This window comes from Cynocephalus volans, chromosome 12 (assembly GCF_027409185.1).
Source record: "Cynocephalus volans isolate mCynVol1 chromosome 12, mCynVol1.pri, whole genome shotgun sequence".
In the NCBI taxonomy this organism is placed as follows: domain Eukaryota; kingdom Metazoa; phylum Chordata; class Mammalia; order Dermoptera; family Cynocephalidae; genus Cynocephalus; species Cynocephalus volans.
The window spans coordinates 94,073,620-94,101,491 of record NC_084471.1 but is presented as its reverse complement, the minus strand read 5'-3'; the positions used below and the strand labels follow the sequence as shown (position 1 = coordinate 94,101,491).

At 36.2% G+C, this 27,872-nt stretch overlaps 1 protein-coding gene across 1 annotated transcript in view; it reads left to right on the top strand.

Annotated features, from left to right (window-relative positions):
- PIK3C2G (phosphatidylinositol-4-phosphate 3-kinase catalytic subunit type 2 gamma) overlaps positions 1–27,872 on the top strand; it is a 372,771-nt gene that overhangs the window by 257,555 nt on the left and 87,344 nt on the right. Inside the window, exons 27-28 of the mRNA XM_063075729.1 lie at positions 16,486–16,642; positions 22,844–22,953. Coding sequence (XP_062931799.1) covers positions 16,486–16,642; positions 22,844–22,953 — 267 coding nt within the window. The remainder of the gene's footprint in view (positions 1–16,485; positions 16,643–22,843; positions 22,954–27,872) is intronic.

Here is a 27,872-nt window from a genome sequence, read left to right as displayed (position 1 = left end):
CATTCATATCTTTAAGCACTATAATCACATGTCTTGCAAGATAAATGCACTGCAAAAGGCATGCAAGAAGTAACACCAAGTGTGAAAGTAGCAGGGTCACTTCCCCATCTATGGGCATTTTCCCTTTGAGTGAAAAGGCAGGCAGAATTGCTCACTCTGTTTTAACTTTTTTCTTACATTAAAAAAAAATCTAATAGGTATAGTTAAACTAATACAAGTTAAATGCTTATGAGATGTGGCTCTAATTTTACAGCCCACTAGGGTCTATTCTATTGAAGTTAGTATGGCCAAAGACCACCCTGAACTGCTGGGATGAAGCCCAGGGGTATTATCTAGACTGCATAATTCACATTTGAGGACTTTGCTTCTGGAAATTATTGTGTCTTTAAGTAGCTTAAGTGTGCAATAATTAAAAATCGAATATCATTCATTTTTTGAGTATGTTCCTATTTGTTTAAGGAACAATTCAAAAAATGAGAGACTGTTCATTTTAAGGATACAGCACCTCAGCTATTTCAGAGTTCATTCATTACAATGAGCATGATTTTTCTATTCCCGTAATAATGTATTTTAGAATAGGGACATTTTCATTGTGAAGGCTAGCGATATTGGAAAGATTTCAAGAAGAAGTATAACATGAACAGGACTTCAAAGAAAGTGTTGGACTTACATTAGTGGGAAAAAAGGAGGAATGACAGCCTATAATAGAGAGTATTGTAAATAAAATTGTGGAGGCAGAAGATATGTGCCATAACTCACCCATCTGCTTCCTCTGTGCTATACCACATTAGCCAAGTGCTGCAAGAAAATGTCACACTACAGAGCAAACATGTCACCACCAGTTTCAAATGGGCCATTGTCGTGGCCCCGCAACAGCAATATATTTCTGTGGCCATCTCACAATTTCACTCTCCACAACAATTTGTAATTTTAACCTCTCAAGATAAACTTCAGATCTCTCCTACCCAAATCCCTACTTTAAACCACACCTCCTACTTTATTGAGATGACCACACCCCCTACTTTATTGAGAAAATAAAGCTCATCACAACAGATCCTGCATTTTCTACACAATATAAAACTCACAGACTTACATGCGCACCTGAACTTCTTCCTTCCTGTTATAACAGAAGATCTGTTGTTCCCTTTAAACGTCAATCCCTCCATCTGTGCTTTGGAGCCATTTTCTTCCCACCTCTGACGAACATTATACTATCAACAATTCATTTTTTCCTTACATATTTATCCTCTCCCTCTCAAATAATCTTTTCAATAGTGCTAAATCTAACAGTATTCATTCCTCATTTTATCTGCTTTATCTGCAGATTTCAACAGTGTTGACTATTCCTTCTTCAAAATACCCTCTTCACTTGCCGTCTGTAATGTATCATCACCCTTTAGTTCTTCCTCCCTTCTCAGTTTACAATTCGGGATGATTTCCTTCTACCAAGCCATCAAATGTTAGATTCCCCAAGCCTCAATCTTACCCTTCTTCTCTTTCCACTCTACAGTTTCCACCAAACTCGTATCAGCTATACCCAAGGCTTTATCAATATCTATATCCAGATGACTCATAAAATTTTTAATCAAATATTTTATTTTGAGATAATTGTAGATTCATGTGCAATTGTAAGAAATAATACAAAGAGATCCCACGTATGCTTTACAAGTTTCTCCCAATACTTACATCTTCTAGAACTCTAGTGCAATTATCACAACCAGGATATTGATATTGACACAGTATCCAGTGTATCCAGGATCCTTCACGTTGCAGTTCTGTATCCATGCCCACCTCCCTCTCACCCCTGTCCCCTCCATCCTTATCCCCTGGAAACCACTAATCTCTTCTCCAAATCTGTAATTTTGTCACTTCAAAGATGCTGCATAAATGGAATTATCCTGCATGTAATATTTTGCAATTGGCTTTTTTTATACAACATTATTCTCTGTAGAGTCATCCAAGCTGTTGTGTTTTCAAAGTTATGTCCTTTTATTGACAAATGTATTCCATGATATGGATGTACCACATTTTGTTTAACAATTCACCATTGAAAGACAACTGGGTTGTTTCCAGTTTCTGGCTATTATGAATAAAGCTGCTATAAACAATTCGTGTGTAAGCTTCTTTTCTCTGAGAAAGCATAAGTTTTCATTTCTCTGAGATAAATGCCTAAAAGTATAATTGCTGGGTTCTATGGTAATTGCATGTTGTTTTTAAGAAACTGCCAAGTGGTTTTCCAGAGTGGCTGAACCATTTTACATATCCACCAGCAATGTTTGAGTGATACAGTTTTTCCACATCCTTGCCAGCATTTGGTATTGTCATTATTTCTTATTTTAGCCGTTCTAATAGGTGTATAGTGGTGTCATATTATGGGTTTAATTTGCATTTTCCTAATGGCTAATAATTTTGAACTTCTTTTCATGTGCTTATATGCCATCTGCATATCTTCTTCCATGAAATATCTATTCATGTCTTTCACCCATTTTCTAATATTATTGTTTGATCCTTTTACTGTTAAATTTTGACAATTTTTAAAAATACATTCCAGACAATAGTGCTTTGTTGACTATGTGGTTTGCAAATATTATCTCTCAGTCTGAGACTTGTTTTTTCATCCTCTTAACATTGTTTTTCACAGAGCAAAAGTTTTTAGGTCTAAAATTTCTATGCATAGTCCTAGGTCCCAAAGAGTTTCTTCTATGTTTTTTTCTAAAGGTTTTATAGTTTTACATTTTATATTTAAATCTGTGATCTATTGTAAGTTAATTCTTGCATTAGGTATGAGGTTTAGGTCATGGTTGATATTTTTTGAATATGAATGTCCAATTGTTCCAGTAACATCTGTTCAAAAAGCTATCCTTTCTCCATTGAATTGCCTTCTTGTCTTTTGTCAAAAATCAGTTGGACACATATTTGTGTGAGTCTGTTTCTGTGCTATTTATTCTGTTCCATTGATCTATGTGTCTATTCCAATAACCAGTTCTTTACTCAGCTGTCTCTGAGTAAAGCACCCTGGTGGGGAACTGAGGTGCCTCATTATAGGCTGGTAAGAGTGGAAGTCTTGATCTCAGCTTGCCCTTTGCTGGTGCGGGGGGGGGGGGGGAAATCGGGTCACAGTTTCTTCTGTGACGTTTGGCAGGAGCAGAATGGTTATTATCTAGAAGTTTTCTGTCTTGTTAGACTGCCCCTTCTGGTCCTTTGGCTAGAGAGAGCACGCTTTCCTTGGGGCTTTTTTGTTTGTACCTGTTGATATTTCTAGATTGTCTGCTTCTTCAGCTCAATGTCTGGACTATACGGGGAAAAAGAAAACCCAGAGAACTCCTCACCATGCTGTTTCTAGAGTCCTGACATCCCTAGGAAGTCTGTCTTCTTCTCTATCCTTTCAGAGTCATGTTATGTTTGTTTTACTATAATTTCTGGGGGTTTAAGGGTACTCAGTGAGAGGAACAAGGAAAAATATGCCTACTTCATCTTCCAAGAAGCAAAAATTTAACTCACAAAATTTTCCCTCCAGTGTAGATTTTTCCTTGTAATTTGGAAACAGGTATCCTCATGTCATCTGCTTTTGTATGTCTCAAAGTCATTTCAAATGTAACTTGAGATCAAAGCTGAGCTCACTCTGAAGGTTGCGCTACAGTCCTCCTACTACACATGGAAAAAAACTTACAGCTCCTCCTGGCATCTCTTCTCTCTCTCATTTCAAACCATCATGAAGTCCTCTTGCTTTTTTTATTTCAAGGTATTTTTTTGTCTTCTCACTTTTCTGTACCTGTGTGCCACAATCCTAATCTAAGCTACTATCTTATCCGATCAAAACTTTCTGCAAAAGTTTCTTGTCTGATCTCCTCTCATATACCCTCCTTGTTACAGACCTTTTTCCAAATTACAGTTGGAGAAATCTTTTCAAACCAATACTGTTATTATTCAATAAATTGCTATTTCTTTGGGGATATTGATTTTTTAAAATCTTTAACCTTCCCTACAACCCTTGCACATATCTATTATAGATGCTGGATAAATATTTGTTGATACATAACTATAGCACTCAAACATTTTGAGTGCAAACCTCCCTAACTAAATTCAAATCACCTGATGGGCAAGGACATATTCTGAAGCTCTGTGTATCCTCAGTGCGGTGGCAATCTGTAATTGCTTAGTGATGATGGTCTTGGTATTCTAGTGATTTTATACAAGCAGATTATATCTACAGTATGGCTTAAAAGGAAATCTTATGTGAAAGCAGTAACAAATAGCAAATTGTTAATTGTCCCACTATTTCCCATATCAAATGAATTTATTTGTCTGCTTAATAATTATTGTCTGCTTTTAATATAAATGTCTATAAATTTTCACGTATATATATGAGTACATTTTTTAAACCATCAACCCACTTGTCTTTCCTACTGGAAATCTATGAAATACTCTTGGCATTTTTAAAGAGTAATAATTACAGGGAAAGACTGGTCACAAGTTAATAAAAAGATTAACTTTGACAACAAAATGACAGAACCATGACAAATACATTTGTTTACAAGGCCTTCTCCCATAAATGATTGACCTATGTTCACTGTATGTTCATACATATATATGTTAATACAGTGTATGAACATACACATAAATGCATAAATGCTATGTTTACTTATTGCTGTATTCATTGCATATAACAGAATACCATCACAATATTGTTTTAGACATTAATACTTATACTACCTAAAGGGAAGGTGGAATACTTTCTGTTCCCTGGAGAATCATACAGGTCACTTAGGTTAAAAAGAAGATTATGAGACTTCCAGCAAGAGATCAGTTAGTTAGAGAAGACTTCTTGTAAGAAGAGATTTTTGATCCTGATCTCTTAAGTCAGAATTAGAGCATCAGATAAAAGAGACAGAGAGAGAGCAAAAGAGAGAGAGAAAGAAACATGACCATAAAGTGGGAAACAATAGAGGTTAAAAGGTATAGAAGCAAGAACAAGTAGGAATTAGGCAAACAATGGTAAAACCATTAAAACAAAAATAAACAAATAAACTTTTACGAAGTAGGGTAGTCACAGAAAGAAATTTCTATAGTGTATTTTATTTATAGTTATAAGTGAGAGATTTCCAACCTGTAATTCAGAATGCAGTAACAGTATACACTCTGAGAGATCAAATAGTTTCCAGTCTTTCCTCTCACCTCAACTAATTTATACCTCAGGTTTGTGAGTAATTCTCAAAGTTCAGAGATAGACTCTAATACATTAATTCTGCAACCTAGGATTAGGTTTGCATTTGAGTGGACCGATAAACCACATCACGGCTGATACTCCTACAGCCTGTAGGGGTGGGTGGGATTCTGTTTCACATGTGAGGCTTTGTTTCATTTTTAGAAAAGTTTTAGTATAATTCAGGAAATTACTCAGAAATGAGCCAGGAAAATCATATAGAAAAGATACAGCTTTTTATTGGTTGGACAAATTGGTAATTTAGCCTATGGAAGCATTTAAACACAACTAAAGTTTGTTTCTCCAGTATTATTATTAATTTATATTTTCTCTAACTTAGTTTTTGTGTGTGTATTTGACTTTCTGTTATGGTGTCTCTGCTTCTGATTTGTAATAGTGGTTACCGTGGAAGAAGAAAATGTGTTGCCTCATGAACTTGAGCATAACTACATAAACGTTCCAAAAGAAATCAGTTTTCATTATTGAAGAGAGAAAAGCATATCCATCATATTAGAAAAGAAATTTTCAGAAAGTTGTAAAATACAAATCTTTTCCAAAATTATTTCCGAAATTCTATTCAATATGGTAAACATAGTATAAAAGAGGGGGGAAGCTAATGGAAAATTGCCATATATAAATTAAGATGTTTTGCTGATTACAGAAGTCTAGAATTTTGCCAAGTGCTACTAAAATTTTTGCAGCAGTGATGACTGCATGGGTGAGTGATATATAAAAATGCTACCGAATTCAAAAGTCCACTTAAGGGCTTATGCAGCCAGAGACATTACAGTGATAAACTGGGAGTAAAGTAAACCTTGAAGTAAGAATGGGATTTTACTGAGGGCATTTTTGAAGAGAGATGGAGATTTAACTATAACAAGGTTCAGCTTCCAGAACACTCTTGGCTGTTTGAGACTAACAATATCTAAAACTTGTTGAGTGCTTACTGTGTGCTAGGCTGTGTTCTAGGCACTTTTACCTGCTTTAACCCATTTAATTCTCTCAGCAATCCCAGGAGTCAAGTGCTCTCATCCCCATTTTACAGAGAAGGAGATTAAGGGATGGAGAGGAGATTAAGTCACTTGCCCAAGGTCACAGAATTAGTAAGTGGTAGAACCATGATCTGAAACCTGACCAACAGGGCCGGCAGTCTGTACCCTCTGCAGAGAGCCTCTCTCTCATCATAGCAGTTCACACGTGTGCAGCTCTATGTGTTAGGCATTTATGAACATTTTCCTTGTTAATCTTCACAGCAATTCTAAGAGCTGATTATTATCTACCCATTTCTTTATAATTTTTTTATTGAAACACAATTGATTATACATACGTGGGGGACACTGCTGAATATCAATACTTGTGTGCAATACGGGTTGCTCAAACCAGTATAATTAGTATATTCAACCTTACACAGTGTAATCATTTTTTTTTTGGTCCTTTACCAGTTTCTTACTAATCCCCCTTCACCCTCATCCTTTCTCACCTCTGCTGGTCTCAGTTCTGTTCTCTCTTTTTGAAAGCTCAATATATTATCATGGTTGTTGTATCCTTCTTTCTTTTTTTTATTTGTTCATTTTTATAGCTCAAACTTATGAATGAAGCCATAGTATTTCTCTTTCTGTGCTAAGATTATTTCACTTAACATAATTTCTCTAAGTTCATCCATGTGGCTGCGAATGGCAGTATTTTGTTCTTTTTTATGGCAGAGTAGTATTCCATTGTGTATATATACCACATTTTCCTTACCGCTCATTCATTGATAGGCATTTAGGTTGGATCCAACTCTTTGCTATTGTAAATAAAGCTGCGATAAACATGGGGGTGCAGATATGGCTTCAACATGATGATTTCCATTCTTTTGGGTATATACCCAGCAGTGGGATTGCTGGGTCGTAGGGCAGTTCTGTCTGTAGCTGTTTCAGGAACCTCTATATTGCTTTCCATAATGGCTGCACCAATTTACAGACCCACCAACATTGCAGAAGAGTTCCTCTTTCTCCGCATCCTTGTCAGAATTTATTATTCTCTATCTTTTTGATAATGGCCAGGCTAGCTGGGGTAAGATGATAACTCAGTGTGGTTTTGATTTACATTTCCCTAATGCTCAGTGATGTTGAACATTTTTTCATGTGTCCGTTGGCAATTTGCATATCTTTCTTTGAGAAATACCTATTCAGCTCCTTTGCCCACTTTTTAATCAGGTTATTTGGTTTTTACTGTTAAGTTGTTTGAGTTCTTTGTATATTCTAGATATTAGTCCTTTCTCTATGCATAGTTGCAAATATTTTCTTCACTCTGTAGGTTGTCTTTTTGATCTGTTAATTGTTTCTTTTGCTATGCATAAGCTTTTTAGTTTAATACAATCCCATTTGTTTATTTTTCCTTTTGTAGCCTGTGTCATATTCATAAAGTCTTTGCCCATTCCTACTTCCTGAAGTGCTTCCCATATGTTTTCTTTTAAGAGTTTTATTGTTTCAGATCTTATATTTAAGTCTTTAATCCATTTTGTGTTGATTTTCATAAATGGTGAGAGGTTTGGGTCCAGTTTCTTTCTTCTGCATATGCACATCCAGTTTTCTCAGAAGCATTTATTGAAGAGACAGTCTTTCCTCCACTGTATGTTCTTGTTGCCTTTGTCAAACATCAGTTGGCTATAAGTACATGGATTGACTTCTGAGTTCTCTAGCCTGTTTTGGGTTTTTTTGACATGTTAAATATTTATTGTTTGTTGCTCCCCCCCCACCAACATACATACAGTTGAATGTAAACTCTATGAAATACAGCACCAGGACCTAGATTAGGGTACATCAGGCACAACATTTAAGTGAGTGTCAGAAAATCAAGATAAATCATATTTTAATGCAACATTTTAAAAACCAAAATTAATGTCAGAAAATTGATAAGAAAATAAAATCAAAATTTAAATAAAGACAGGTTGTTGTTTTACAGCCCTGCATTAATGTGCAATGGGAACCGTTTCAAATAAGCCTACAATTCCCAGGTCCAAGTGGCCATTACGTCTCTGCAGGGGAACTTTATGAGCATAGACGATGGCAGAAACAGATTGGTCAACAAAGGACTTTATATATATAGTCATTTTTTAAAATTGTTTTGCTTTTATTAACTTTATCAACTTGATTCAAAATACAAAAATAACAAAAAGTTTTGATAACTGTGTGCAGGGGCCACACTTTTCCTTTTGCCTCAGGCCCTACAGCTCTGTCAATGCTGGCAAGGACAAAGGTGGTCTGGTTTCTGGCTGTAGCCTCAGGGTCTATAGAACAGAGCCTGGCACATAGAAGGAGCTCAGTACATATTTGTTGATTTTGTAAATATTTTTGTTTGTCATCTTTTTTTATTGCAACATAGTTTATTGTACATTTCTGTGGGTAAAGAGTTGAATATCATTACCTGTGTGCAATATGTGATGCTCAAATCAGGATAATTATTAGTATATTCAACATTATACACTGTAATCATTTTTTGTGGCCCTTTACTAGTTCCACCCTTACCCTCCTTTCTTCCTGCACCCCCCACCCCCACCCCCACTTGTACCACTTTTGGTAAACTCAGTTCTGTTCTATCCTTTTGGAAGTTCAATGTATTATTGCAATTGTTATATCTTTCCTTTTTTATATTTATTTTTTAGGTCCCACTTATGAGTGAGAACATGCAGTATTTCTGTTTCTGTGCCTGGCTTATTTCACTTAACATGCATGATTTTCTCTAAGTTTATCCATGTTGCTGTGAATGGCAGTATTTCACTCTTTTATATGGTAGAGTAGTATTCCATTGAGTACATATACCACATTTTCCTTATCCAGGAATGCAATGATGGACATTTAGTTTGGTTCCAACTCTTGGCTATTGAAAATAGAGCTGCAGTAAACACTGGGGTACAGATATGGCTTTGACATGATGATTTCCATTCCTTTGGGTATATATCCAGCAGTGGAACTACTGGATCATATGGCAGTTCTATCCGTAATTATTTAAGGAGCCTCCATACCGTTTTCCATAATGACTGCACCAATTTACACTTCCACCAACAGTGTAGGAGGGTTCCCTTTTCTCCATGTCCTCACCAGCATTTGTTATTCTCTGTCTTTTTGACGACAGCCAGTTTAACTAGGGTGAAATGATATCTCAATGTGATTTTGATTTGCATTTCCCTAGCTTAGTGATGTTGAGCATATTTTCATGTGCCTGTTGGCCATTTGTACATCTTCTTTTGACAAATCCCATTCAGCTCCTTTGCCCATTATAATCAGGTTATTTGGTTTTTTACTGTTAAGTTGTCTGAGTTTCTTGTGTATTCTGGATATAAATCTTTTGTCAGATGCATAGTTTGTAAATATTTTCTCCCACTCTGTTGGTTGTCTTTTCCCTGTATTAATTGTTTCTTTTGCTGTGCATAAGCTTTTTGGTTTGATATAATCCTATTTGTTTATTTTTCTTTTTGTTGCCTGTGCTTTTCGGGTCATATTCATAAAATCTTTGCTCATTTCTACTTCCTGAAGTGTTTCCTATATGTTTTCTTTTAGGAGTTTTACAGTTTTGGGTCTTATATTTAAGTCTTTAACCCATTTTAAGTTGATTTTGGTATATGGTAAGAATTACAGGTCCAGTTTCATTCTTCTACATATGGATGTCCAGTTTTCCCAGAACCATTTATTGAAGAGACAGTCTTTTCCCCAATGTATGTTTTTGGTTCCTTGGTTGAAGATCAGTTGACTGTAAGTTTGTGTGTTAATTTCTGGGTTCTCTATTCTGTTGCACTGTTCCAAATGCCTGCTTTTATGCCAGTACCATTCTGTTTGGGTTACAATAGCTTTGTAGTATAATTTAAAGTCAGGTAGTGTTATACCTCTGGCTTTATTTATTTATTTATTCATTCATTCATTCATTCATTCATTCATTCATTTATTTTTGCTCAAGATTGCTTTGGCTACTGAGGGTCTTTTGTTGTACTATATGAATGTTAGAATTGTTTTTTCTATTTCTGTGAAGAATGTCATTGGTATTTTGATGGGGATTGCATCAAAGTTGTAGATCACTTTGGGTAGTATGGTCATTTTCATAATATTGATTCTTCCAAATTAAGAGCATGGAATGTTTTTCCATCTTTTTGTATATTCTTTCATTGCTTTCAGCACTGATCTGTAGTTCTCATTGTAGAGATCTTTCACCTCCTTGATTTAAAGTTTATTCCTAGGTATTTTATCTTTTTGGCTACTATTATAAATGGGTTTGCTTTCTTGATTTCATTTTCTGTAGTTTTGTTATTGGAGTATAAAAACACAACTGATTTTTGCATAATTATTTTATATCCTGTAACTTTGATGAAATCATTTATCAGCTTCAAGAGCTCTTTTTGTAGATTTTTTAGGTTTCTCTTTATATAAGATCATGTCATTTGGAAACAGGGACATGTTGGTTTCATCTTTTCTAACCTGAATGCCCTTTATTTATTTCTTTTACCTGATTGCTCTGGCTCGTACTTCCAACACTATGTTAAATAGGAGTGGTGAGAGTGGGCATCCTTGTCTTGTTCCTGTTCTTAAGGGAAAAGCTGAAAGTTTTTTTTCAGGATGACATTGGTGGGAGGGGCTTGTCATATATGGCTTTTATTATATTGAGAAGCCTAATTAGCTATATTCTATACTTAATTTGCTGAGTGTCTTTATCATGGAGTGTTGACTTTTGTCAAATGCTTTTTCTGCCTCTATTGACATAGTAATACGGTTTTTGTCCTTGATTTTTTTGATGTGATGCATCACATTTATTGACTTGTATATGTCAAATCATCCCTACATCTTTGGGATGAATCCCACCTAATCATGGTGTATAATTTTTTTAGATATGTTGGTGTATTCAGTTTGTTAATGTTTTGTTTAGGATTTTTGCATTTATGTTCATCAAAGATGTTGGTTTGTAGTATTCTTTATCTTTTTCTTGTTGTATCTTTGTCTGGTCTTGGTGTCTTCATGATACTGGCCTCATAGAATGAGTTTTGGAGAATGACCTCTTTCAATTTTTTGGAATAGTTTAAAAAGAATTGGTATTAATTCTTCTTTAAAGGTTTGGTAGAATTCAGCAGTAACACCCTCTGGTTCTGGGCTTTTCTATGTAGAGAGGCTCCTGATTACTGCTTCAATCTCATTGCTCATTATTGGGCTGTTCAGGTTTTCTATTTCTTTTTAGTTCAGTCTCAGGAGTTTGTATGCATCCAGAAATTTATCCATTTCCTCTAGGTTTTCAAATTTATTAGCATAGTTGTTTATAATTGTCTCTCATGATTCTTTATAGTTCCATGGCATGGGTTGTAATGTCTCCTTTCTCAGTTCTGATTTTTATTATTTGGGTCTTCACTCTTTTTTTTTTTTTTTTCTTTTTAAGTTAGCCTAGCTAATGGTTTGTCTGTTTTTTTATCCCCTCAAAAAACCTTCTTTTTGTTTCATTGATCTTTTGTATCATTTTGTGGGTCTCTAATTCATTTAGTTCTGCTCTGATCTTAATTATTTTTTTCCATCTACTAATTTTGGAATTGGATTATTCTTCTTTTTCTAGTTCTTTGAGGTATAGTGTTAGGTTATTTATTTGAAATCTTTCTATTCTTTTGATGTAAGCTTTTATTGCAATAAACTTCCCTCTTAGTACTGTTTATGCTGAATCTCATTGGTATTGGTATGATGTGTCTTTATTAGATTACTTTATATTATTAGTTTCAAGAAATTTTTTTATTTCATGTTTAATTTCTTTTTTTCACCCCTAGGTCATTCTGGGACCTGTTGTTTAATTTGTATGTATTTGGATAGAGTCCTGAATTTCACTTGTTATTCACTTGTAGTTTTAATACATTGTTGTCTGAAAAGATAGTTGAGATAATTTTGATTTTTTTAAAGTTACTGACACTTGATGTGTGACCTCACATGTGGTCTATCTTGGAGAATGTTCCATGTGCTGAGAAGAGTGTATATTCTGTAGTTGTTGGATAAAATGTTCTGTAGATATCTGCCAGTCCAATTGATATTGTGTACTTTAAATCCTGTGTTTCTCTATTGGTTTGTTGCCTAGATGATCTGTCCAATGCTGAGAGACAGGGGCTCAGGCCCCCTACTATTATCATTTGGGGGGTTATCTCTTTCGTTTGGCCTAATAGTGTTTGCTTTATATATCCGGATGCTCCAGCATTGGGTCTTCCTGGTGGATAGATCCCTTTATCATTGTATAATGGCCTTCTCTGTCTCTTTTTATGATTTTTGGTTTACACTCTACTTTGATATAAGAATAGCTACTCCTGCTCATTTTTGGTTTCTATTTGCATGGTATATCATTTCCATCCCTTCACTATTAGTCTATGTGTGTCTTTATAGGTGAAATGAGTTTTTTGAAGAGAGCATGTAGTTGGTTCTAGCTTTTTAATCCAATCAGTCAGTCCATGTCTTTTGAGTGGAAAATTTAATCCATTTACATTTAGTGTTGTTATTGAAAGGTAATGTCTTACTCCTTGCATTTTATTGATTTTTGTTTGGATGTTTTAAATATCTTTTGTTCTTTTCTTCCCCTTTTATTGTTTGTCTTCAATGTTTGTTGCATTTGGGGGGTTGTAAGACATAGTTCTTTCTCTTTCTTGTATTTTTGTTCTACCAGTAGTTTTTGTTCTTTTTGTGTATTCATGGTACTGATTTTCATTTTTTGGATTCCAGAATATGGACTCCCTTAAGGATTTTTTGCAAGGCTGGTCATGTGTTGGTGAACTACTGCAGTTTTTGTTTGTCTGGGAAATACACTATTTCTCCCTCATTTCTGAAGGATAGCCTTGCTGAGTATAGTATTCTTGGTTGCAGTTTTTTTCTTTTAGCATTTTGAATATATCATCCCTTCTCTTCTGGCTTATAGAATTTCTGTTGAGGAGTCTGTCATAAGTCTGATGGAGACTCCCTTATAAGTGCCTTGACACTTTCCTCTTGCTGTTTTTAAGACTCTCTGTTTGTCTTTGAGTTTTGCCAGTCTGACTACACTGTGTCTCAGAGAGTATCTTTTTGTATTCAATCTGTTTGGGGATCTTTGAGCCTCCTGGATCTGAAGGTTTGTGTCTCTCCCTATATCTGGGAAGTTTTCTGCTATTATTTCTTTGAATAAGTTTTCAATGACTTTTCCTTTCTCTTCCTTTTCCTAACACCCATGATTTGGATGTTTGTGTCCTTAAGATTGTCTGCTAGTTCTCTTAGATTTTCTTCATTTTCTAAAATTCTTTTTTTTGTCCGCCCTCATTATTTCAAAAAGATCATCTTCAAGATAAGAAATTATTTCTTCTGTCTAACCTACTGCTTAAGCTCTCAGTTGTGTTTTTTATTTCATTGAATGTACCGTTCAGTTCCAAGAGTTCTGCATTTTCTTTACGGTATTAATCTCTTTGTAAATTTCCTCCTTCACATTTTGGATACTTTTTCTCATTTCATTGTGTTGTCTAATTGAGTCTCCTTGTATCTCATTGAGTTTCCTTAAGATTTTTGCTTGGAATTCCTATTCAGTCATTTCAAGGGATTCCTCCTCTATGGGGTCTGGTACTTGAGAATTACTGCATTCCTTTGTTTGTGTGATATTTTCTTACTTTTTCATACTTCTATTATCTCTATGTTGATGACAAGTCATCTGGTAGAGCAGTTGCCTCTTCTATTACTTTGTAGTAGACTTTGAAGAGACAGACTTCTTCCTGTAGATGTGCTTTATATTGACCATTGAGTAATGTGTTTTAGCATTGGTTCCAGGTAGATGCAGTAGTATAGTCTCTGTGTGGGTAATTCGGCCATATTCAGCCCTGGAGTTATGTATGAGTGCCTCCACGGCATAGGAACTGGGGCACTTAGTGATTCCTTGCTGAGGTTAGTGACACTGTGCTGGTTTGTTAGGGGTGTGGGCAAGCTCTCAAGTTCTTGGGAGAAGCACCTGTGTGCCCTGACAGTCTTTGGCTTGATGGATGACCATGGGCAAACTTGTTGACACACCGTTAGTTTACTGAAACCCTAAAGGGTACACTGAGATATATTGGAGTTCCTCAGTTTGAATAGGTGACCCTGGGCAGGGTTTCTCTTTCCTCTTTTCTACAGGCAGAAGTTCTTCCTGTGTCTTTGCTTCCCCTGGGTGGGGGATGGGTTGGTGTTAATTGGGAATTCTCTTCCTTGCTGTATTTGGGTATCCTGGTTTCTGCACTCTTGGTGGGTTCTGTATATGTCTGTCCCAGGATCAAGGCAGCCATGTGGGCTGTACACATACTTCCCACCCCAAGGTGTGCAACCATATGTGGCAGCATAATTCCCCCTGTGGGTTTGGGCTCCTGGGTCGTGGGTCTGCACTTGTTTGCCTCTTTCCCCAGGCTCTGCTGCTGTATCTCCTTTGTCAGTGAAATTGAGTGATCTCTTGGCTGCCTGAATGGCAGTAGTGGCTGCTGCTGTGGCACTGAACCATGCTTGCAGTGGAAGTGGTTGTGGAGGTGGCTGTGGTGGACCACCCATGTGGCAGTGGTGTCTGCAGCAGTGGCAGGGGCTGCCTGCAGCTTCTGGGGTACTGAGGTGCACTTTCTGCCACCTGAGAATGCTGCCTGGAGCTGCTGAAGTCCCCAGATACCAATCTACCCATTTTAGAGATAAGGAAAACTAGACACAGCAGGTCCAGAAATGAGAACCTATGCTATGTCTCCAGTTTCCAACATCTCTTCTCCCAGCTTGACTGAAGTAAAGGATTTTTAATGTGAATTCATAGACTATAGGTTGGATAAGTCAATGAAAGCCAAATATAAAAGGATTTTGAGCAAAAATTTAAGAATTTGGACTCAAGATAAACTCCTCAGTGTAGGTGCTGAACAAATTTTGTTGAATGTATAAATACAAAGCTGAGTGAAGGTATTAGTATTCCAGCCTTTCCTCTGGACACTTAATAGTAGCATGGATTACAAAGTAAAATTTTAAAATAAAATAAAATAACCACAGCCAAAAAGAGGTAGGTTATTTTCTTTTAAATACTTTGCCTGCAGTTAGAGGCCGTTGCCCAAGATATGCCATAAAATGCCTGAATTGTGGCTTTCTGATTTGAATAACCATACTTTTGAAAGGTCCAGTTAACTTAGATTAGTGGGATTTCCCACTTTATTATATTTTTATTAAAATAGCTAAGCATAGCAATGATAAAGAACATAATTATTCTTTATTATTAAAAAGTAATTGAGACTCCCACAATAATCCATGACTTTTTTTCAATTACTACTTGACCTAACCTTACTTGTATCTAGGCTGTTAGGCTCAGCTTTAAAATGTTTTATTTTAATTCATTCAAAAAAAATTTTTTTTTCAAATAACTTTTTACTGAAAAGTGTATTCCCATCTCAACTGCTTCTAGAAGACCTTAGGCCAATTTGGTATCAAAACTCTGTCTCATCATGGTTCTTATTCTATGGGTGAGACCTCATCAAAGAGAGGTGTTTCTAACCCTGCCTTTGCTGGTCTTTATTATACGTGCTAACACTTTATCTCAGGGATGTCCATGTCTCAAATAGCATGAGAAAAAAACTTAACAGAGGTGGGGGAAACAGGACCGTCTTCTCCCTGGTCCTTCATTTTCCTGTTTTTCCATCCTGGTGACTACAGGGGGTGATGTTACTTACATATTAACCTGGTCTCATATTCCTCCTTTCTCTTCAAGATTTTTACTGGGTCTAGTGTGAAATGAAATATAGCTCTTTTTTCCCCTTTATTAAACATATGACAGTGAATTAGTAAAATCTGTTTTTCTCATATATTGCCTTCTGAATGAACTTGTCATTACAATATCTTAGCTTTTACCAGACTTTTTTTCCTAAAAGATCAGCATATCTTCTAAGGAAGAAAAAAAAAGTTATTTAAAATACTATGCGGTCAAACCCATGATCTGTTCTATCTTTTCAAAATTTAGCAGTAAATATACTTTCTGTAAAGGCTTTGCAAAAATATCACCTTCATTATCAATTGGCCCTTATATTATTTTTAATGAATAATATTCTCATCCAAACATAATTTGGAATTAAACATTTGAAATAATATAAGTCAATGTTATAAAATAACATTCCTCTGTGATGAAGCCCAGTTATTCAAAGCCTACAATTAGCAAGTTTCTTCAACTGACCCACAGTGAAAAAGGTTCATCCATTAGAGTAGAAAGAAAATTCAAATGGAAATTAAGTTGTAACTAAGTTAATGCTATAAGCCATTTCTCCTCCTGTTTATGATTGCTATTGCTTTGGTTTACAGGGACAGAGCACCTTTTATTTTTACTTCAGAGATGGAGTACTTTATTACAGAAGGTGGGAAAAACCCACAGCATTTCCAAGATTTTGTGGAGCTTTGCTGTCGAGCTTATAATATTGTAAGAAAGCACAGCCGACTACTCTTGAACCTGCTAGAAATGGTAAGTCCTTTGAGGAAATAGCAAAAATAATAAGCTTCATTTATGTCTGTCTTTCAGTAGTCCATTTTTGCTAATGGTTTGGAGATTCCCCCAAAGAGCTACTCAAAACAGAAAGGAAAGAACAGAGTACCATTGCACGAGTTATAAGCACATTTCTTAATAATTCAATATGTAGTACACCGTTATTGTGTAAATATTCCTATTCACAACAATATGGATGCTTTCAGGGATTATCTGAGTATATTTTAACTAAGGTTCAAGGACAGTAATTTAGAAAACAATGCTTTCAGTTGTATTATGCATTAGGATTTTTCAAAAGTGCCTTAAAATACTGTATTATTTATACATCATTGATAACCTAACGATGTAAAGCAGGCAAAGATCTTTCCTGGTTCTTTGTCTCAATCTCTGCCTTTGAGCACTCGCTCATTTTCAAGATTAAGAAAGTGAGGGTCAAAAATGTAAAGTGATTTGTTAGCAACTCAACTGGAAAGTACGCAGACACATTTACATCAGGTCTACTGAGTAATGGTCCTATACACTCTCTGTTGACCAACGGAAACTTTTAATGTTCCATTCCACTGTCCAGCCCAAAGAAAGGCAGACCAACTCTCTTGGGTGAAGGAAAAAAGATCTGATAGAAATCTTCTGGGAGAAGGATGTGGTGATTCCTTTGAGCACATACCTACACGCTAGTAATTGCAGCAAACTCTAAGAGAGACACCTACCTTTGGTTCATCAGCGTGGGTTTGGAGTCAACAGGAAATTACTAGCTTAGAGTTTTCAGATGACAAAAATTCCTCCCTGGATTTGAATATTAGCTTGGCCTTTTACTGGAAACATTCCTCAGGACATGTTACTTAACACCAAAAATACTCTGTTTCTTTATCTACTAAATAAATAGCATCTACATTGTAGGCTTGTTAAATCAATTACCTAATAGTGCATGCTTTGCTTGGACCAGGTACTGTGCTACATGCTTTATGTGTATTAATTGATTTAACTTTCATAATAAACTAATAGATAATTAATATTAAGTAAGCACTTAGCACAATACCTGCCATAAAGTAGAGTTCAATTAATTTATGTTATGATACTAGATCCCTGTTAATTTATAAGAGCACTATCCAATATGGTATCCTCTAGTCAAATGTTGACTTTGTTGCAGTGAAAATTTTATTTGGATCCCTGTTTTAAATTTCAAACAAAATATCTACCTTATCTTTCTATTCTTTACCTTGAAAAATGAGGATTTCTAAAAATATTATAAATTTTTCCTTCATATACAAAGACACTTCGGTTTTCTTTTGCGTAAACTGGATATCTAAGGTTCTGCCCATCTCCAAAATCTTTAAGTTGGCTTTCCAATAATAGCATTCATCTGCATTCTATCTTCCACTTCTATTGGCCATATTGCAATTATGAGATGGCTTATGCTTGATAAGCACAAAGGAAACTCTACAGAAACTAAATGCGTGATCTTGACTTCATTTGTATAACAAATATGCAGCCAGCTTCAACTCTAATATCCCCTTGAACTCTAGTAGGGTCTAGCTCATGAATCTATGAACTCCTAAGTACTTAGTGTATGCCAGAAACTATAAAAGATACATTAACATATGAGATCTAGAGTCTTAAAATTTTCAATTTAATAGGGAAGATAAAATTTGTGTACACAAGTAACTGGGGTGCCTAGCATTTCTAAATGTCAATAGTGCTGTAAATAACTGCATACGAGGAGTACCAAATTCTAACTGCTTTTACCACCACAGACATTTCAAAAATAAACCCAAAACAGAAAAGCACAAATATAGTTTTTGCTATTTCTCAGGTGACACTAAAATTATGATGAATGAAAATTGAGCATGTTAAAATAATGTGAAAGGATAGCTTTTTGAAAAAATAGATTCAGAAAACTATTGGTGGGCTTTTTTCTCTTGTTTAATAAACTTTTCTACATACTTTTAAAAAAAGATTCTGTATTACATTAAGCAATAATTAGAGTAAAGAGTTTATGTAATTTTATTTCATTTAAAAGAAGTATGTATATGGTATTTTATTCACAAGTATTAAAATAATTTCTCACAAATATTAAAATAAGCTGTTGCAAGTTTCTGGAATATAGTATATCCAAAAATCTCCCTATGTTCTAATTATTTAAGTCTTGACTTTTAGGATGAGGAAGAAACTTTGGCAGTGGAAGGTGCTAATTTAGATTAAGTGTATAATCTTCCACATAGACTTTCACAGAAATTGAAATAGAAATCAGAAGCAGTGTGGACCAATTAAACCAATGAATAAATGCGTGTAAAATAGCAGTGTGCTATTACCTCAGTTTCTGGTCATTTACCTTTTAATTTCTTTCTTCTTCTCAAGTATATATCTTATGGAACTCTGTAGATAATCAAAGCATTTGGTGAAAGTTTCAGGCCCACACTTTCTCTGGTATAACTTCTTTTAAAATAAAAACCAAATTTAAATGTGCAAAAGACCACTTTCTACTTATGTGTATAATATATCTTCCCTCAATTCTGTCTTAAGCTGACTCTTATGTTGAATTTTTTTAGAAAATTCAATTTACTATACCATGACCCAGTTACAACTTGAGAAACACTTAACATGGGTCATAAATCCTATCATCTGTGAATGGTCAGTACCCAGAATTATGAGCCCCAGGCATACGGGGGTCTACTATGGAGTTAATGGCTCATCCTTGGTAGAAAGCAGAATGTTTTCAGATATCTGCAGTGCTTTTTATTTACTCCTGGGAAAAGCAAGGAAAAAATAATCCATGAAATTCCCATCTTGCTTAAAAGCAACATCTGTAGGAGACCCAAGAGTGTTTCTGGCTGAGTTCACTAACATAAAAGCCCGTATTTCGTCAGCTTTTTTTCTCATTAAAAAATCAATATCGACTATTATGGAAGGCTCCCAGAGAACACAGGGACCATTCACCCAGTTTAAAATGTTTATCACACCCATTATTGTATCAGATATTTCCCAGCAGAAATCTTTCTAACTTTTCTGTGTAGTGGGGAAGAATGTCTGCTTCCCTAAGCATAGCTATCAAATTAAATCGGACTTAGTAGAAGAACAGAAGTAGCAATGTTAAAAATGTTTCTGTCTTTTAAAAGGGGACTTACCTATTCATTACCTGCATCTGTTCATTATCTGTTCTAGCCACCCCTTCCCTTTCCTATGGCCCCAATTAAAGTGGTTACTCATGCAGTCTGGGCTAGGAGGCACTTGAACCTCATTGTGGGTCAGAGAACAGACATGTGGACCCAGCTATGAGGCCATCCTTACTTTGTGATGTGCAGAGTCACAACACTCAAAGCCTCCTCTCCAAGGAATGGGACACATTAAAAAGGGCAAACTTAGCACTTGTTACCTCTAGTCAGCCATGTGATGAGGAGAGAGCTTGGCTCATCTGGTTTCAAGCAGTCTGCACTTGGAAGCTGGTGTGTAATGTGTGTGTGTGTGTGTGTGTGTGTGTGTGTGTGTGTGTGTGTGTGTGTGTGTGTGTGTGTGTGTGTGTGTGTGTGTGTAACATGTGTGTGTGTGTGTTAGCAGGGGAAGGAGTAAGTGTAGGGTCCACTTCCCAAGGAAATGTTTGATAGAGTTCTAACCAAAGAGAGTGAATTCATGGTATGCAGAGAAACTAGAATGCAATTCAGAGCCTAGAGAAAAAGGTTGTTCTTAGAAAAGGGATGATGACATGTGATAAAGAATAAATCTGCCTCAATGAGCCCACAGATGTCTCTAGAACTCTAAGTACAGAACTGATCACATAAAACCTAATCCAGATTCTAATTGTTGTTAGGAATGTGTCTCCCTATGTTTGATTTTGTTAAATTTGCTAGTATTAGATTTTCAGTGCCTAATAGCATCAGATATTTTTTCATTCATTCAGTTCATTCACTCAGGCATGCATGCATTTGTTCTTCCACAGACGTTCATTACGTTTCAGCTCCTTACAAAGCACCAAGTTAGACAATATAGACAATTCAACATTGAATAAAAATCCATTTCCTGTTCTCAAAGAAATTAAAACCTAACGTGACAAACATATATATGAACAAAACATAGTAAAAGCTAGGAAGCAATAAGTACTGTGAAAGAAGCAGAACCAAGTGATAATTGCTGTCCGAAGAAAGCAGTAATTAAATCTCATCAAGAGGACCAGAGATGCTCCAAGGGGGGAGTAGTTTTTAAGTAGCATTTAAGTAGTATTGAGCCTTGAAAAAGAATTTCAGTAGACAAGGAGGGAGAGGAAAAGTATTCCTGGATGAGAGAAAAATATAAGTTTGTACAGAGGTTTTGAAAGCATGGGCATGAGGTGTTGGAGATGAAGGTAATCAGGTTTTACCCAGTTGGTGGTACAGATGCAGATCTCTGTAGAAAGCAAGACAGAAATGATAGATCATGGTTAGATTGTGGAAGGCATTTTTGAATGAGGATTTTAGGCTTTAATGCATAGACTCTTGAGAAATTTGAAGCTTGCTTGTTTATAATGAAACAGTACCACCTTCTAGCTGGGATTTTATACAGATAAAGGTAAATGTGATTAAAGAGATAGGGACTGGAGAATGAGGAGAGAGTTGTTCAAGAAATCTAGACAAATGAAGATGAGGAGCTGTACTAGAACAATGACATTTACCATGAAAAGAAGGAATGAATACAAGAGACTGTTGAGGTGTTTGTAATAGAATTAAGTAAGCGATGATTGGAATCTGGGGAAAAGAGGAAATCAAAAAAGACATATATTTCTTGTTAGTTGGAAAGTGGTTACAGGGGAAGTGGAGATATGAAACAGGAAAAAGGAGGAAAATTTTATAGGAGAAGAATATTTGCTCAAATTTAGACATAATGAGTCTGAGATGTGAATGGGTCATCCATGAGGAAAGGCATTTGACAACTCTCTGGAACGAACTGATCCATTTCCCTGGTTTCTATTATCATCTATATGCTAATGACTCCCAAATCTATATTTGCAGCTGCATGCTTTGGACCTCTCTCAGCCTTCCCAGTACATCCAATCAATCACCCAATTTTCTCAATTCTACTTCCTACATATATTTAAAATCCAATAACTTATCTCCATTTCTAACCAGTCTCCTAGTCTAGCCTCTTATTTGGCCTCACTTAATCCATTCTCCATACATAACCATGATGAGCTTTCCAAAACACAATTAAATTATTTCATTCCCATATTAAAAGTTTTCGCTTGCCTTTGGGATAAAGTACAAATATTTAATATTGCTAAATGGATTCCACCTAAGTGGAATCATGTTCTGCTTGCTTTTTGGGTCCCATCTCTTGCTGCTCACCTGCATGATACCCTGTGTTTCAGAAAGCCATCCTGGATTTCTTTCTAAAGAAAGAAGGCACCTTGATTCCCTCTGCACCTCTCTACACTACATTATGTAAAGAAGCATAGTATCTTCCTAAAGATTAGAACAAAATACCTGTATAATTTCATCCTTAATTATTTCATTGTTTTAATGCTATTTAATAAATACAGTCACCACTTAACTAGGGAAGACTGTGTTCTCATAGTATGAGTCATGGAGTCATGAAAGAACATAGAATTAAAAACAAGAGGGGTGAGTTTTATACTCTATGCTTATATGTCATTTGACCTGGACATGTCCCTTACAATGTTCTGGAGATTAAGCTTTTACTCTTTAAGTGGATATTATAATATAAGTTTTGTGTGATATTTTGTAATGAATAAGGCTCTCTCTTATTCATGTGTTATTTGAATTCTCCCAGAACAAGTTGGGTGTATTTATACCTACCTTAGAAATGAGAAAATGGAGGCTCAAAGGGGTTAAAGGACTTTCTGAAAATCAGATTTTAAACGGTGGGTCCAGAAATTCTGACATGGGGATGATAATTTTATCATGCTTTCTTCATTGGTTTGTAATGAGAAAAAAATTGAATTATTAATCTATAAGCACTTTGCCAATGATAGTGGTTCTTTCTACAATTATCATTATTATTTCTATTGCTTCTACTACTAAATAGTAGAGGTTTAAAAGCATGAAATTGTATTTATTCATGTTTACAAACTGAAAGGTATTGCTATACAACCATGTTTATATGTTTGTCCAGTAGAATTAACTAAGTAAGCTTGATTTTATCTGCCTTTATTCTGTTTTCTTTTTGGTTTGGGGATTTTTTGTTGTTGTTGTTAAGATGCTACATGCAGGATTGCCTGAGCTAAGTGGAATCCAAGACCTGAAATATGTGTATAATAATCTTCGTCCACAAGACACAGACCTGGAAGCAACAAGTCATTTTACCAGGTAAGATCAGCTGTGATTGTGTGAGCGTGCATGTACATGTATGCATGTGTGCAGACACATGTGTCACATTTGAGATGATTTCAGGTTGACCTCCCGTCCTCTTTTGCAAAGGGCAGAAAGAGAGCAATGTGAATTTAGAGCAAAAGGCCGTAGTCAGTGTTTCTGTAGTATGCTATTGTTTGCTAACCAGCCTCTTCATCTAACAGATTGCTCAGGGAGAGGTCATTGAAAAGAGCAAGAGCTGACATAAATAAATTGTCTGTTCTACTTGAACTCTGTCCAGAAAAACAATTTGGAAAAAGAGATTTATGATGAGATGTGGACTCTCTGCTTTCATCTGTAAGACAATACAAATATTGGAATATTTGGTCAAAGACCTGTGACTATCTTCTATTTTTAATCTAATTTTTATTAAGTCTGGGAAAACACGAGTGTTCATCATGGTAAGAGTCCGGGTGGAATATGGTGAATATCAGTTAGACCCCAAATCATTGTCAAAACACTGGTGGATTTTACAATATGAGATCCTTTTAAACTTTCCTCTTTGGATGGATGTCCTAATTCCTTGCCTATTTTAGGTGCTCAAGTGATGTTAGCCATAATTATGTTTCTAGTAAACAGACTAAGCAGACAAAAACATCATTCTTTCTTTCCTGTAGCCTCTTAATAGTGAATCTTATTGGAGTCTAATTTTTAATTGTTCCAATGTTTTCAACTGGAAATTTATAAACACAGATTATATTCTTTTTAATGGAATGTATGTTTTTGAAGAAAACATTAATCATAATAAAACCCTTCCAGGTTTTACTTTTTCTCTCCCACTTCAAGAATGTGCAGTGAGGACTCTCTCCCCAGTCCAAGGGGGTAGTGAGGCTTCATGGTGACGTCCTACACACTTGGAGAATTTCACTTGTCTTAGAGATTTCTGTTTCACAAACTTTAAAGGATAGGCTACCTTGTAGTTGAATAGAAGCAATGTGACAGAATTATAGGATATTACAGCTGGAAGAGCCCTGATAGCTTATTCTGACAGTAAACATTCAAATGAGAAAATCAAGATCCAGAGAATTAAGAGCTTTGCCCAAGATTAACAGAAGTAGCAAGGACTAGGACCCAAGTCTTCTGATTCCTCTGGTCCAGGGTTTTTCCAGCATTCAATATGTGGAAAATTGAAATTGTATAATGTTAAGGAACATCAGGCAGAGCCCCTGTTAAAAGAAATACCTTCCTGATACCTAGTTAGTTTTTAAAATTCTACTATTAGAGATTCATTAGAAGAATCTGGCAGGTTGTTTCAGTCTTAAAACCTGCCCTTTAATAGTTCAGGTACCTCTGAAAGAAGTATTTGTTTATATCTACTAATATAATTACAAATATTAGTTGACAATTGACTGTGGCCAAAGACACTTTGTTTCAAAGATGAGGAATTATCAACTTATTTTAACTAATGGGAACAGGTACCTTGAATGAGAAAACCCAGGAAAGGCTAAAAACTTAGCCTAAAGAAGAGCAGAAACATAACTGTCACAGAGCCTGGAAGGTCCTTTGGAGTTCAAGGCAGCTCCAGGGACCACAACAGCAGGAATTCAGTCCTTTCTCTCTTCCTGCCCACCCCTGGTCCACTTAACTCCATCCAGTGTGGGTGCATTCACATGCAACCAAAAATACCCCCTCAGGTTATCTCTTCAGGAGAGGATCTGAGGAAGACTCCTTTCTTTTCAGTGGACTGCAGCATGGCTGGCACAATGATTGCCACATTGGCCAGGCTGGGTGGGAAGGCAGAGAGGACTGTGGAGAGGGCCAGAAAAGTGGAGGGAAGACATGTGTGCTTGGGCTGGAGGGCTGGTATTTGAAATGGGCCATTGCTTGTACAGAGAAATTATAGTGCTGCAGTTTACCAATAGTTCCCCCTTCCAGTTTAAAAAAAAAAAAAAAAGGCATTTGGATGAAGAAAGCTCTTTCAGGCCTGGATCAAAGGAAAAATATAAACAGGCTTTGTCTGCCAGAGTCCCCTCCCTTCCAGTCCCTCTACTTCATCTGACACGTCCAGATCTGTGAAGTGCATAATCTTGGATACGGGTGAGCTTGCTTGCTGAGGGTGCCTCATCTCCCCTTCCCATCCAAGAGCACATGAACCAAGGTGGGAAGTGGATCTGACCCCAGGAACCTCATGGCGGTGAGAGAAACCTCATTAACCTGCCTGCGTACCTCTGCCAGGCTAACCTTCCCACTTGCAGGTGTTACGTAGTATGTTCTGTTAATCAAACAACTTTGTGATAAGGAACTTGTTCACCATTGCAGACTTAAAAGGCATCTAGTTATGTAAACTAGGACATATCATTTCTCTGTTCAATAACTTTCCTTGATTTGCCATTTCCTATCTCTTACTTCCTAGAACTTTTTAATTTCATTGTCTTTATCAAGACTTGTCCATCTCCCTTCCTCATTCCCAAATCAGTCCTTTTCTGGGTAGAACATCTTCTCAATGCACATTCATTCCTATTTAACTCTCATTTCTAGCCTCAGCAGAAATGGTCCCACAGAATCGTAAAATGTCAGGAACAAAGAGGGAGTCTGCTGTCACTTTCAATCCTACACATCTCTTGATAGTCCACTAGTACCACATCCATGAAATCTTCTCTGATTATTCCAGTACTCATGGATCTTCTTGTCTTCTATAATTCTACAGAGCATGTCATCATTTGTGCTATGCTTAATTTATTACTGAATTACATACTGTCCTGTATATCACCTTAATTAATATGTTGGTCAGTTACATCAAATTCTCCCAAGTAAAACAGAAGACATATTCCCACTTCCCCATTTCTAAGAATATCTGAATGTGAAACAAGCCCTATTAAAAAGAAAATACAATTTAAACATCAAACATTTAGTATATGAAAGGCATATAATAAAAGCTAACATTAATGTAGTGCTTCTTAGATGTCAGGCCCTGTTCTAAGGGCCTTCATATAATAAAATATTTAATCTTCCTAACAGCTCTATAAGAATTTTTACCTACATTTTTATATTAATGAGTTGAAACCCCAGTGAAGTTAAACAATTTGCCAATGGACATAGCCAGCAGGAGCCAGAGCCACAATTCAATTCCAGGGAGTCATAGTCCAGGACACGTGTCCTAACTACAAGCCTGTATAGTAGAAATCACCTCTTCCATATTCAGGCTCTTGGGTATGTGCTGCTTCATAATTCAGACCACAGTTTTCTCGAGGTTCCTCAGAGCCCACATTGTCTGCAGTTTGACCAAGATGCATTCTTCACCCTTTCTTAGACACTAATCCTCATTTCCTAAATAGCCCAAGCCTCAGCAGAGGGCAGAAGTCCCTCCCGGAACTATCTTCTCTGTGCCACCACCAGGTGTCCTCTGGCCATTTGGTTTAAGATCCACTCTAATTGCTGCCCTGGGACACCATTATGGCAAACTTGACTACTGATTCCCTGACAGTCACCTTTTCTCTTTTTTCTATTTTGGCCCATTCTCAGATGCCTTAAGCCTATCTCTCTCTCTTTTTTTTTTTTTTTTTTTTTGTTTCTTCTCAAAGAAATCTCCCATGAGACTCATCCTCCCTTAACTTCCAAGAGCCTGTCTTTGGAGTATATTTCATCCTAAAATCTCAATTACATCCCTTTATTTTTAGATATGATTAAATGTGCATATATCCAACTCTTCTCTAGGTTCCTTGGTCAGCATATAAATACCAAGTGCTGAGGCTATTTACCATCACACGTTCCATTTAGCTCTATGATGAATCTGTTACAGAAGGTCGAGAAACTTCGTTGATTGTGGCTGTGATTCTCTGCCATTCAAAAATGTCTTTTAAGACCTGTTGTTTGTATTTTAAATTTCTAAAACGAATTATACACTATTTCTTTTGTAAATCTTTAAATAATGAATAGAGGGAATTTATAAAAATAGCCTAAAACTAATGATGCAACTTGAAATGACACAATACTCATGATTCAAATAAATGTTAAAAATTATGTGCACTTGCTTACTTTTCAGTGTGAATATTATTGTTATCTTAATCTGTGTTCTCTGAGGTCACATGGATTTCAAGGCCCAAGAAGTAGATGCTTGAAATGCAGACCTCATAGCACATAATTCACCAAAAAAAAACCCATGTTTTGTGATAGAGACATCATTGGTCTTGGTGCTTCAATGAATGTCATATATATATATATATATATATATATATATACACACACACACACACACACACACACACACACACACACACATACATATGTGTGTGTGTGTGTGTGTGTGTGTGACTGTGTGTGAATATATGTATATATATGAACCCATGTATATTTAAACTCTTTGTTCTCTTTGTTTCTTTGCTCTGATAATCTAAGAGTGTTTTATGCCATTGAGTATTCCAATGTAACTACTGGGTTTCAGATAAAAATAAGACAAGAAAATCCACCCTCTCCCCCACCCCTCCACCCCCTCCCCACCAAGCTCACAGATTGGGATCATGGGTGAGGACTAAGCCATCTGAGATTAGCATGTGGCTGCCTTAAGTGCCCTAGTCTTGACTACAGTATCAGCATTAAGAGGCTGTCCCTCTTGACCTTGTTTGAGACTTGAAAGAAAGAAATGACTTTTCCTGCCTCTCCCAGGGAGTACTCTTTTTCTGAACAATGCAAGATCCTACTTGGCTCCTGGGCATCTATATACATTCTGGGTCAAGAGCTGATGATAAGAGTTTTGGAGTATGCTGCACCCTGTGTGACATTAAAAATTGTATTTCAATTAATGATATGTAGAGGAAAAATGAAAATGAAATCGGTTGGCTTGCCATGAGGTTTTTCACATCACTGTTGACTTCTGTCTCTGCTTCCCTTACTCTTTGCACTCTCCTTACAGCTGAGAGCTGTTGGATGGAATCAGGAAA